The 11,690-nt window shown below is 51.8% G+C and overlaps 1 protein-coding gene across 2 annotated transcripts in view; it reads left to right on the top strand.

Annotated features, from left to right (window-relative positions):
* The first annotated feature begins 261 nt into the window (after nt 1-261).
* NUDT14 (nudix hydrolase 14) overlaps nt 262-11,690 on the top strand; it is an 87,347-nt gene continuing 75,918 nt past the window's right edge. The window contains exon 1 of one of the 2 annotated variants that reach the window (XM_014598760.3): nt 262-370. In XM_014598760.3, coding sequence (XP_014454246.1) covers nt 290-370 — 81 coding nt within the window. In that variant the 5' untranslated portion in view covers nt 262-289. The remainder of the gene's footprint in view (nt 371-11,690) is intronic. The other variant, XM_019480012.2, reaches the window with a different exon arrangement.

Raw genomic sequence — 11,690 nt, 5'->3', positions numbered from 1 at the left:
CATATATATGCACAGACATGCACATACATACATACACACACATACATACATATATATATATATATATATATATATACACACACACACACACACACACACACATACATACATACATATGTATGTATGTAAATATATATATCTATATAGATATATGTACACCCCCCCGCAGGAGCCGGAGCCGGCGCCGGTCCATGCTGCGCCGATGCCCGTGCCGGGGGCGGGGCGGGGCGGGGGGCGTGGCGGTGAGTGTGCGGGCTCCCGGGCCCCGCCCCCGGGCAGCGGCGCGCGCATGGAGGCGGTGGACGAGCTGTCGCTGCGGCCCTGCGCCGCCTCCGCGTTCCTGCGGCCCTTCCGCCTGCGCTACCGCCAGGTGAGTGCGGCCGCCCCGGGCCCGCGCTCACACGCCCTGCGCGGTGTGTGTGTGTACGTGTGTGTACGTGTACGTGTACGTGTGGTGTGCAGCGCAGCGCACACACTCACAGGCACGCGCCCCCTCATCGCCCGTTGCCGGAGGGGCTCTCGGGTGGCTCCCTGAGACAGGTGAAGGGAGAGGAGCGAGCGAGGGGCAGCGGTGCTCACTGCTGCCTGGATGCGCCGGAGGAGCCAGTGGGCCCTGCCCAGTGCTGCTTGGCCTGGAGACACGACCAGGCCGCTGCCGGGCCGGGCCGCCTCATGTGGCACCCTGACCGTGGGCCAAACCCACCAGCTACAGCTGTGACCTCCCCCCCCCCTCCGGTGATGGGGGCCACGAAAGGCACATCACTCATCACTTGGGACAACAAAAGACAAAACGGGGATGGGAACGAAGGTCGTAGCTTCAGAACGAGTGCCTGGAGAGAGGACACCGAGCAGAGCCCGCCAGACAGCGCCTGCTGGCCCTCAAACCAGTCCGAGGAGCCCGCGGACGCTGCCTGGAGGTGTGAACACACAAAGGACAGGAAAACAGCGCCACAGTCCTCAGGGGTCCTCCCGCCTGGAGCCTCCTTCCTGGGTCGATCTGGTGTCAGTTTGGTGACATCCAGGAGGAGGTTGACCAGGACCTCCTGGGACTTGGCGGGGCCGTGGATGGGGAGCACGTGAACAAAACAGTGCAGGGAGCTGTGCGCTCAGGACCTCGGTGACGGGGCTGCAGCCTGGCGCGCTCCAGGCAGGTGCATGCCGGGATCTCCCTTTGCGCACAGATGGGGCAGGCATCAGGCAGGTCCGTGAGCTGTGCCGGGCGCACACCTGTAGTGACAGCTCCGTGGAGGAGCTCCCATCTGAGGCCCCGGTGACTCGTGGGATGAGAGTGGAGCCCAGGGAATGGCGTCCTGTCAAATCTATCTGATGTACATTGGGAATGCGGGCCACTGCCCACCAAGTAAAGCTAAACACCCCCTTAATTTGCGGGCCATCTAAGTGAGCATCAAGTGATTACTGGGGAAAACTAAAGAAGAAAATGAAGGGGAACGAAACAGAGGTTCAAAATGAGTGCACTGAGGGGAGACACCGAGCACAATAACCAAACAGTGCTCACCGGCCCTCAAAGGAGTCCGAGGAGCCAGTGGGCACTGCCCAGTGACACGCTGCCCGGAGATGTGAATGGATGAGGGACAGGCCTTTTGATTTGCCATTCCCATTCGAGAACGTGGGCCAAAGCCCACCAAGTAGAGCTGTAACCCTCCTTCGATGAAGGAGGCCGCTAAGGACATATCACTGATCGCCTGGGACAGTTAAGGGACAAAACAGGGATGAGAGTGAAGGTGAAAGGTTCAAAATGAGTACGCTGAGGGGGGACCTTGAGGAGAGCACACCAGACAGTGCCCACTGCCCTCCAAGGAGCCAGTGGACACTGCTCTGTGAAACTCTGCCCGGAGATGTGATCAGACAAGGAACAGAAAAACAGTCCTGCCATTGCTGCAAGACCCCCGGCCAGATCCTCCTTCCTGCCTAGGTATATTGCTAGCTTGGTGAGGGCCAGGCCTATTTGCCACATTAAGGGATTGTGAGACAGTGCCCACTAAATAAAACTAAAGACCTCCCTCAAAAAGGAAGGCTACAGGGAAAGTGGCAACTGATTTCTGGGGACAAATGATAACAAAGCAGGGCCGGGAATAGAGGTCAGAGGTTCAGAAGGAGTGCACCAAGGGGGGACACTGAGCAGAGCTCACCAGACAGTGCTCACTGGCCCTCGAACGAGTCCAAGGGGCTAGTAGGCACTTCCAGGAGAAACTCTACCCAGAGACTTGAGCAAGTGAGGGACAGGCCCCACAGTCCTTGGGGGTCCTCCCGGTCCTCTTGGCCAGAGCTTCCTTTCTGGTGAGATAGATGGCCAGTTTGGCTAGGACTAGGAGGAGGTTGACCAGGAGGTCTTAGGACTTAGTTGGGCCACAGATGTGGAGTGCACAAATAAAAAGTTGCAGGGAGTGGTGCTGGAGGAAATGGTGCAGAGGAACAGGAGGTTCTGGAGGAGCTGGAGCAGGGGCTGTAGCCTGGTGCACTCCAGGTAGGTGTGTGCCAGGGTCTCCCTCTGCTCACAGAAGGGGCAGGTGTAGGGGGTGTCCATGAATTGTGCCAGATACACGCCTGTGGCAACAGCTCCATGGAGGAACCACCAGCTGAGGTCCTGAGTGGCTCGTGGAATGAAGGTGGAATATAAATAAGCTTGTCCACTGGAGAGCGGTGTCCTGTCCAGAAATGGTTGTATGTATGTATGTTAAGCACGTGTATATGTATGCTTATGCACGTCTGTCTGTAGATTTATGTTAAGCGGGCACTGGGCCCAGCCCTCCAGGGTGGGGTGAAATTGAGAGAAATCCTCCCCCAAGGGTGGTAAGATCCTAAGGCTTGTTTGTTAGATCCTGGAAAACAGTGGTCCTCACAATGATAAGCCTGCCTTTTCTCAGTTCAGGTGCTAGATACTATACAACTAGTTATGGGGGCACCAAAAGAAAAACACTGGGGTAGGCGCGGGGGTCACAGGTTGATCACGAGGGATTGGAGTGGGGACTCCAAGCACAGCACAGCACAGCAGGCCGGTGCCCGCTGCTCTTCAGCTATGTCCAAGGAACCAGTGGATACCACCCCATGAAACTACTCTGGGGACATGTGCAGAGGAAGGGCTGGAAAATGGTCCCATAGTCACCTGGGGTCACCCAGTAAGATCCCCTGGAAGAGCCTGAATGATGACCTTAGCCAAGCTGGGAGCCATGATTCTCATGTTTTTTGCACCGTTTCAGAGAGCTCAAGTCTTCCCTGTGTGGGATGCAACATATGATAGTTTGTATTTATACGGCCACATGCATGCTCCCTGAGCATGGGCGTGTTCCTGCAGTGCCTGTTGATTTTTGTTTCATCTTTGATGCACAGAGTGGTACCTGAGGCTGAAAAGAGAGGATGGTTTAACCCAGGGCTGGTTGTTCCAGGTTTTGACTTGCATCAAAACAGGCCAGGTAGCTCCAGCGGTAATCTATTCAAATTAGCCTTGATTATCCTGGGGCAAAGAGTTAGTTTAGATGCTTCATAGGTAGTAGTCTGTGTTTTCAGTTTTAAAATTTTAAATAAATTCCCTGTGTTTTTTTTTTATTGAAGTTTTTCAGTTTTTACTGATTTACACCCTTTTAACTGGCACAATTGGGGAATGGCTGTGGGTACCAGTAAGCTAAAAGTGCTCGTTACCTGAGGCACAGGTTTCCAGCCGGACACGGGGGGCAGGAGCAGGGGCGGTGGAGGGTGGCTCAAGCTGCTGCCTGGGGGTGTGGGGCTCCCAGCTCTGACCCTGGATGGGGTGGGAAGGGCCGCAGGAATTGCTCCCAGGGTGGGCGTGTCCCAGCTGTACCCCAGCGGCTCCAGCTGCCGCCCACTTCCCCCAGCCCCTGGGCTGCGCTGTGCCGTGGTGCAGGCAGGTAGTGTCAGCTGCTCATGGGGCTGCTACAGCAGGGGTTGGGGTGAGTGGGGACAAACAGATCCCTGGGGGTTTCGGGGTGTAGTATTGCCCAGCAACTGCAGGCAGCTAGCATTGGCCTCTCCCGGGGCCACTGCAACAGGGGCTGAGGTGACCAGGGACAAGCTGTGCCATGTCCTGTGCCCCCTGGGGCTCTGCTTGTTTCCACTCACCCGAGCCCCTGCTGCAACGGTCCCGGGAGCAGCTGATGCCAGCTGCCTGCACCATGGCATGGCGGAGCCCAGGGGCTGGGGTGAGTAGGGACAAGCTGAGCCTTGGGAGGGTTGGGGCACGACACAGCCCAGCAACTGCAGGCAACTAGAATCGGCTGCTCCTGGAGCCACTGCAGCAGGTGCTGGGGTGAGTGGAGACAAGCTGTGCCATGCGCCATGCCCCCCAGGGCTCCACTTGTTCCCACTCACCCCAGCCCCTGCTGCAGCAGCCCCGGGAGCGGCCGACACCAGTTGCTGAGGGAACTGTATGTCATGGCTCTTGTTGCACCCCGAGAGGGCTGTGGACTGAGGGGCTGGGCCGGGCTCTTCCTGGGGGGCGCCTGTCCCTGGATCCGTGCGCCAGCCGAGAGCAGGCTTCTGCCCACCCCAAGCACCAGGAAGAGCTGGGTGCCGCCACTGGCCCTAGCCTGCAGCAAGCAGCCTGTTCTTGGCCTGCGTGCAGATCCAGGGGCATGCACCTCCCAGGAATAGCCCGGAGCAGCCCCCCAGCCCTCCCGGGGTGCACGTAGCAGCAAGAGCTGCGCCCCCCACCCCACACCCACTGACAGTTCCCTCCACTTTGCTCCCTGCTGCAGCCCCGGGAGCAGCCAATGGACTGTGCCACACCCCTCCCCCTGCCCCTTCCCAAGTCCCAGCCTTACTCCCTCCCTCCGTCACTCACTGCCACAGGACGTATTATTATTTTCCCCAATTTAAACCTATTTTTTTTGCTTTTCTTCCTTTTATCCCAATTTCAACCTGGTTTTTATGTTTGGAAAATAAACCTTGAAAAATTCCCGGATTTTTTTTCTGAAAGTAAAAACAGAAAACGTGGAAGAGTATTCATAGGTACTTGATATGGGACAATAAGTTTGTACATAGGAACACAGATTAAAAATCAATATCTCTGGTTACCGGTCATCTGTTTTTAGCATGAGAGATGTCTTCTTGTGTCCTTGTCATAAACCAAATGTTTTTCCAGAATCATGCACACGCGATGGCTCTTTCCATTGCTGCAGCAAGGTCCTCCTTCATTCAGGTCCCATCAAGGAGACAGCAAATGAGCAGGTGCATATACTTGTGTCACCACACTCACATATACTTGTGTCATTAGAGTAGGTCCTTTTGATCATGTTTTTTTTGAATTTCCAGTTTGCATGTGCAGGCAATTCAGGCATCGCTATGTGGGCCAGTCTAGATCAGTCCCTTTGGGAAGTACTTCTGGGGTTCCAGGTCCATTTCAGAGCACCTGATTGCATGTAATGTTTCCTTCCATAATCTCAGTCCCACCCTGTCAGCTGTCATATCCCATGGCACAACACTGCTCACAAAACTCTTTCGCACTTCAATCTGTTTAGTTACTTCTGTGAAACCATACAGTGGACGCCTGAGGTCTTTCATCTGCTGTGATCTTTCTTTTTGGCTCATTACCTTTCTTTTGATATCAGGTGGTGCAATGCCATCCAGTAAATACAGGCTATCCTTTACCGTTGGCTTTAGGCATCTTGTTATTTCACGATGACTGTCATTTAGAGCTGGGTCAAGTTTCTTGGCATGAACTGATCGTTCCCATATTTGTCATGCATGCTCTGCAGTGAAGTAACATACGGCAATAGCAGTGGTTCGTAATGTAGCTGGGTTTGCTCCCCACTTTGCGGTGACCAACTTTCAAAGTATGTTGTTGCAGGTACTGACTTTCCCTTTCATCTTCTCTACATGTGCTTTGAAGATAAGTATTTGGTCCAGTATAACCCCTAAGTGCACAGGGTTTGGGTGATCAGTTAGTGGCTTTCCATCCCAGGTGATATTTAATTTCTGCTTGGCTTCTCTGTCATAGGCTAGGAGTGGGCAGTTATTTTGAGTGGAGGACCACTTACTGAGTTTTGGTGAGCTGTCGAGGGCTGCACACACAAAATGTTTTAGAAGATATCATTTTAACAAATTATAGATAAAAAATAAATCGTATACTAAAAATCAAACATCTACTGTAGCATATTTTAATTTTATTTAAAAAAAATTTCTCATGATTGGTGTGTTTTTGAGTAGTGTATATAGCGGTGACTGCATAATATTTCAAAATAAAGTCTTACTTTTATATATTGCGGGGGGTGGGTGTGCGCGCATGTGTCGGGGGCTGCCTGTGCTCTGGGTTCTGGGAGATGGCCAGTCAGGGGTGGAGGTAAGGGGCGGGTGCAGCAGAGCTCGCCTGGGAGAGCCCATGCTGCACTCCCACCCACACCGGCCCCAGCCAGCATGCAAAGTTCCTAGCAGGACTGCTTCCAATGTGGCTGCAGACGCCCAGGTACTGCTGAGCTCCTCCTTCTCTTCCTGCCCCTGCTGCACCACTAGGTAGCAGGTAGCATGGGGAAGGGCGGCAGCTGTGGGGACACGTCGGGCACCACATGCCAAGCCAGGCAGGGAAGGGGAAGCTGCAGTCAAGGAGCTCCTACCTCAGCATGCTGGGCTCCAGCTCCTAGCTGCCTTCCATCCACTCAGCCACCTACAGGTGGTGCCTGCCCATCGCATCAGGCAGGTGGAGTGAATGGAAAGCAGGCTGGAGCTGGAGGTCTGCGTGCTATGGCAGGAGCCACCTGGCTGGGTGTGTGGTGCCTGGCATGTGTCCCTATGGCCATCATTGCTTCCCTGTACTGCCTGCTTCCTGAAGCGGTGTATCGGGGCAGGAGGATGAACCACTGGAGGCAGGGGGAGCCGAGCAGTACCTCCTGTGGCAACAGCCGCATCTGGAGGAGCCCCGCTGGGAAGCTGTGCGTGCAGACCCAGGCCATTGGTAGGCCCAGGCCAGAGCTGAAGTGTGGCATGGGCTGCCCCAGGTGGGAGCAGGTGGGGCTTGGACCTACGTAGAGCTCCACGGGGGCAGCCACAGGCTGCATGCAGTCAATTGGCAGGCACCCACCTGTGTGCTGGATCCAATAAGTTGGTAGGCCAGATTTGTCTTGTGGGCCATATTTTGCCCACCCCAGCATAGGTGAAAAGCTGTGTCCTGTGTCTTGGCTGGCTTGGCGCAAAGTTAGTTCTTATTTTAATAATTGGAGAGGTTGCTCAGTGCACATCAGTCTGTTTTCAACAGTGGCAAAGTCCTTCTCTTGTGACATGATGCATAGATCATCACCATACTCTGTATTACTCTGTATGGGTTGGTCATTATTATATATGTTACAAAAGATTAGTACTAGCATGCTACCCTATGCGGAGCCATTTCATTGTCATCTCTAGTACCTCTGTTTCTTGCACAGTTCTACATAAAAACATATTTTCTCCAGAAGAGATCGGATGAGCTGCACTAAGTGGTAGTCAGGCATCATATTGTAGACTTTGGCAAGCAGGTTTCGATGGCTGTGTCTTATGCCACTGATAGGTCTACAGACGCAACACCTATTACCATCCCTTTCTCAGATCCATCTTTTATGTGTTGGGTAACGTTTAGTATTTAGCCAGTGCAGGACTTGCCTGGTCTAAACCTGGCTTGTTCTGTTATTAGATGTTGTTCACTACAGTATGTGAGACTAACTGGTGCAGAGAGGCATGAGCTTTCCATTCCTAGCAACTGATGAAGCAGGCTGTCGCTTATGAAAGCTCATGCTACTCAGTTCACCCCTGAAATGCCCCCCTGCCCTGCCTTCTGCTTAACTTCAGACTAGCAGGGCTAACCACCTCTCTCCTTGATACCAGTCAATCAACACAACACCTTTCATCAAGCAATTAAAAGTGTTTGTGAAAACAAGAATCATTTGGTCCACCCATTGCTAATATACAGTCCATTCTGGTGTAAACCATAACCCATGTTTAATGGTGCACAACTATACATAACAGCGTAGGGCTTCAAGTAAAGGTGAATGCTGGGTTAAAATTGAAGGTGAAATGTTATGGTTGAACTGGAAATTGTCTAAAACATATCCATCTTTGTCAGCAGTTACCACAGGCTTTTTGTAAATGAGCACAGGTGACTACAGTCATGGTTTTATGTCCCAGTATTTCTCCAACTGAGGTATGTGGTAAACTTTTAGGGGGTCTGCAAGAAGGAATGGGGAAGCAAAAGAAAGGGAAATACACAAAGAGGAAGGGAAGAAAAATAAAAATGAGGAATGACTACAATATTTCTTAGGCTGTTGGAGAGGTTACAGAGTGGCTGTAGTTATGGCAATTATTATTTTATGATACATAACACAGAGTCATGGAGATGCACAGTGATAAAACAGTTTTTAAGAAGGGTCCTCCATCTAAAATGGCTGAGACTCACCATCTTACCTGAAAGATAGCATTAGGCTGTTTCCTACCGCTGGGGTTGAAGCATTAACTCACTGTTGGCTTGTGCTAAATGACTAACCTCACATTCTGCTGTAACTTGGTTTTCATGGGAGGGTCACACTCAAGTACTAATCAGTCTGGACTTTACTGCAAACAGCACATGAAATTACAGCTCACAGTTGTATGGCTGTAGTAAACAGAGTGAAGTCAGGTGATCGTCAAATGTAATGAAGCTGTCACATAAGAAGACACCACCTGTATAAGGGAAGCAATGGAAGTAGTAATAGGAAGTCCGTTTCCATATAATGTTGCTTTTAATCATCTTTTAGATGATCCAGGAGAATCAGAACCTTCAGCAATTTAAAGAATGCAAGCGATAGACTCAGATTAGTCTCCCTAGTACACTAACTTGACATGTTTTCTCTGCAGCATGTGTGCAGCAAATAGGTTTATATTGGTACAAAAACAGTTTCTCTAATTGAGAATACCATAGCAGTCAGTATAGTGTCAGCTACTAGCCTTGCAAGGGCCATTAGGTCATTACAGTTCCATGGCTGTAATGAAACGCAGAATCCAAATCTGTCCTAAAACAGGTGCTGCTAGACTTCTTCTCTTCACTCTAATTCACCCCTTTATCCCTTCTTTTGTTCCTTCAGAGACATTGGTTAACTAAGCAATATGACCGTGTGGAGGAGGTACTTTTAAAATTTAAGATGTTGAAAAGGAAAAGCAGGAGATTCAATGGGGGGGAGTCAGAGCAGGGTGGGTTGATTTAAATCACCAATTTTAAATAACTGATTTTAATCTTTCTTTGTACTTCAGTTATTTTACTAAAATACGGTTAATTGCCACCAGATAGAATAACCCTCACTAAAATGTACTGATTTGCCAGCAAGTGTAACTATTGCACTATACTGGGTGTTTCTTTTTGCTAACTAGAAGAATGCACTGAATAATATTGTTTAAGCCAGAGGCATCAAACTTACCTGAGACCCTGGGTTAGATCTGGACCTCAGGGCTTCCTCCTAGGCCAGATATGTGGGGCCAGCAGCGACTACAGTCATGGTGCATCCACATTTGGGAAGAAGCATGGGTCCAGAGCTGGGTGGCAGCGTGGAACCATGTTGAGGTAGCAGCATGGGGATTTGTGGTGGCACAGGACTGCATTCAAGTGGCAGCACAAATGCAGGGCTTTGTTTGGGCATCAGCATAGGTCTGGGGGGCTTGCTGTCGATGACCATGTTTATTGGGGTTCGTGGACTCCGAATTCTTCACCAGGCTGTGTCCCCTGACTTCCGGTAGCCTACTGGACAAAACAGTTTTGCAGGCCAAATAGAGCATGAAGGGCAGAATCAGTCCGCAGGAGAGATATTTGACACCCCTGGCTTAAGCAGTTGTACCAAGCAGCGGAGTAGACTAAGGCTTCATTAAGGTGACCCAGCAGCTGGCTGAACTTGTGAGTAGACACTCCTGCACTGTCATGTCACTGCTCAGCCTATTCAGCAGCAGTTCTGTTTCCAGGGCACACTTCACATTCTGGCAGGACAGCTGCTGAGTGCCACTGAACGGAGCACTGTGACGGCATGGAGTCTGATGAGAGTGGTGGCTGCAGTCTGCCACCAGTATTTCTGTGTGTAGACATAGTCTGAGGTCCAAACCAACAAAGAGATTTAGCTGATCTGCCAAGTGGTAGTCATAGGTAAGGGCTATGAAGGAGTGCAGGAGCCTAAGAAAAAGCCTTGGAGAAGCCAGGAGCTGTCTATTCTAGTAGTTAGTAGGAAATGCTGGGGAGGAGGGCAAAGCCTAAGCCTTTCTTTGCTAAGTGTTGTAGCTGTGATGGTCCAGGAAATATGCAAGAAGCAAGGCGGGTTTGGTGATAGCCTTTATTGGACTAACTGAGAGAGATGTTAGACAGCTTTCAGGTACGCCTGTGCGGCTGATTCAGGGGACAGTGATTCGATTCAGTGATTTGAATTACTGTCCCGAATCGATTTGGCTGAATCACCTAGGCCCATCTCCCGCCCACTCTCCAAACCTGGCAATGGCTACCCTGCCTGCCCCAGCTCCTGGCTCTTTGAAGAAAAAAAAGCCCCAGCTTACCGGGTACTGCCAGGTGGGGGGTGATCCCCGCTGCCCTCCACTGTACCACGCTGCATGTGGGGCTCTGCACGAGCCCCCCTAGCCCCCCTTCCCACCATGGCTGCCCCGCCCAACCACAGCTCCGGCCCTTTAAGAACCCCCCCCACTCTCACCAGTTCCTGCCCAGCATGGGGCGATCCCCACTGCCCCACATCATGTGGGGGGGGATCTTCCATGAGCCCCGAGGCTGCTGCAGGAGCTGGTGAGCCCGGGGGGGGGGGGGGGGGCTTGGACAGTGGCGGAGGATTGGGGGGCTTGTGGCAGAGCCCCCCCATGCAGCGTGGGGCAGTGGGGATGGTCCCCTGCCCAGCAGCACCCACTGAGTGGGAGCTTTTTCTTAAAGCACCAGGAGCTGGGGCGGGCGGTGCAGCCATAGGGGATCTGGGGGAGTGAGTGGGGGTCAGGGGGGCTGGAGGAGCAGGCAGGAGATGGGGCCTAGCAGGGGTTCCCCTCCTTCAACCCCCCTCTCCCCTGCCCCCTACTTACCGGCATGGAGTCTGGCTCCCGCTCCCTGCTGCAGCGGGCAGGGACTGCCCCAATCGCCAAAAGTCTCTGATTCTTTTCCAGAGATTCGGAGAGCTTTGAACTGATTTGGACCTTTTTATTGGTCCCCTGATCCGATTCAGATTTGGAGATTTGGCCACTGAATCGGGGAAATCTCTGAATTGAATCAGCACCCGAAGCTTCGCGCAGCCCTACTTTCAAGCACAATGTGCTGTTCTTCAGTTCCCAGTGTCTAAATTGAATTAATTGCCCTAACTGTCCATATACACCAATTTTTGTTGTTTCAGGGCCCTGAAGCAGGACACTTTGTGACTGAAAGTTTGTTTAACATCTCTCCCAACTATACTGTATAGTTGGTCCTATAAAAGCTATCACCACAAAACCTTGCTTCTCAAAGATAGTTAGCCATTTAACACCACGACACAAAGAAATACCCATCTTAGCTGCAGACCCCGTTCTGTGAGGTTCTATGTGAAGTCAGCCCTTTATCATGGAAAACCAATGAGAAAAGAAGGATAAAGACTCAGCTTTGTTACACCCAGTAGTCTGGCACTTGGACCATTTATGTGGGAAGTAGGAGACCAATTTTCAGATCTTTATCTGATTTGGAGCAGACTTCAGCTCAGGTTTCTTGTATCTCAGGAAAG

The sequence above is a fragment of the Alligator mississippiensis genome, chromosome 2, assembly GCF_030867095.1.
Source record: "Alligator mississippiensis isolate rAllMis1 chromosome 2, rAllMis1, whole genome shotgun sequence".
Taxonomy (NCBI): domain Eukaryota; kingdom Metazoa; phylum Chordata; order Crocodylia; family Alligatoridae; genus Alligator; species Alligator mississippiensis.
The sequence above is the reverse complement of the archived record's forward strand: the minus strand, read 5'-3'. Positions and strand labels throughout refer to the sequence as shown.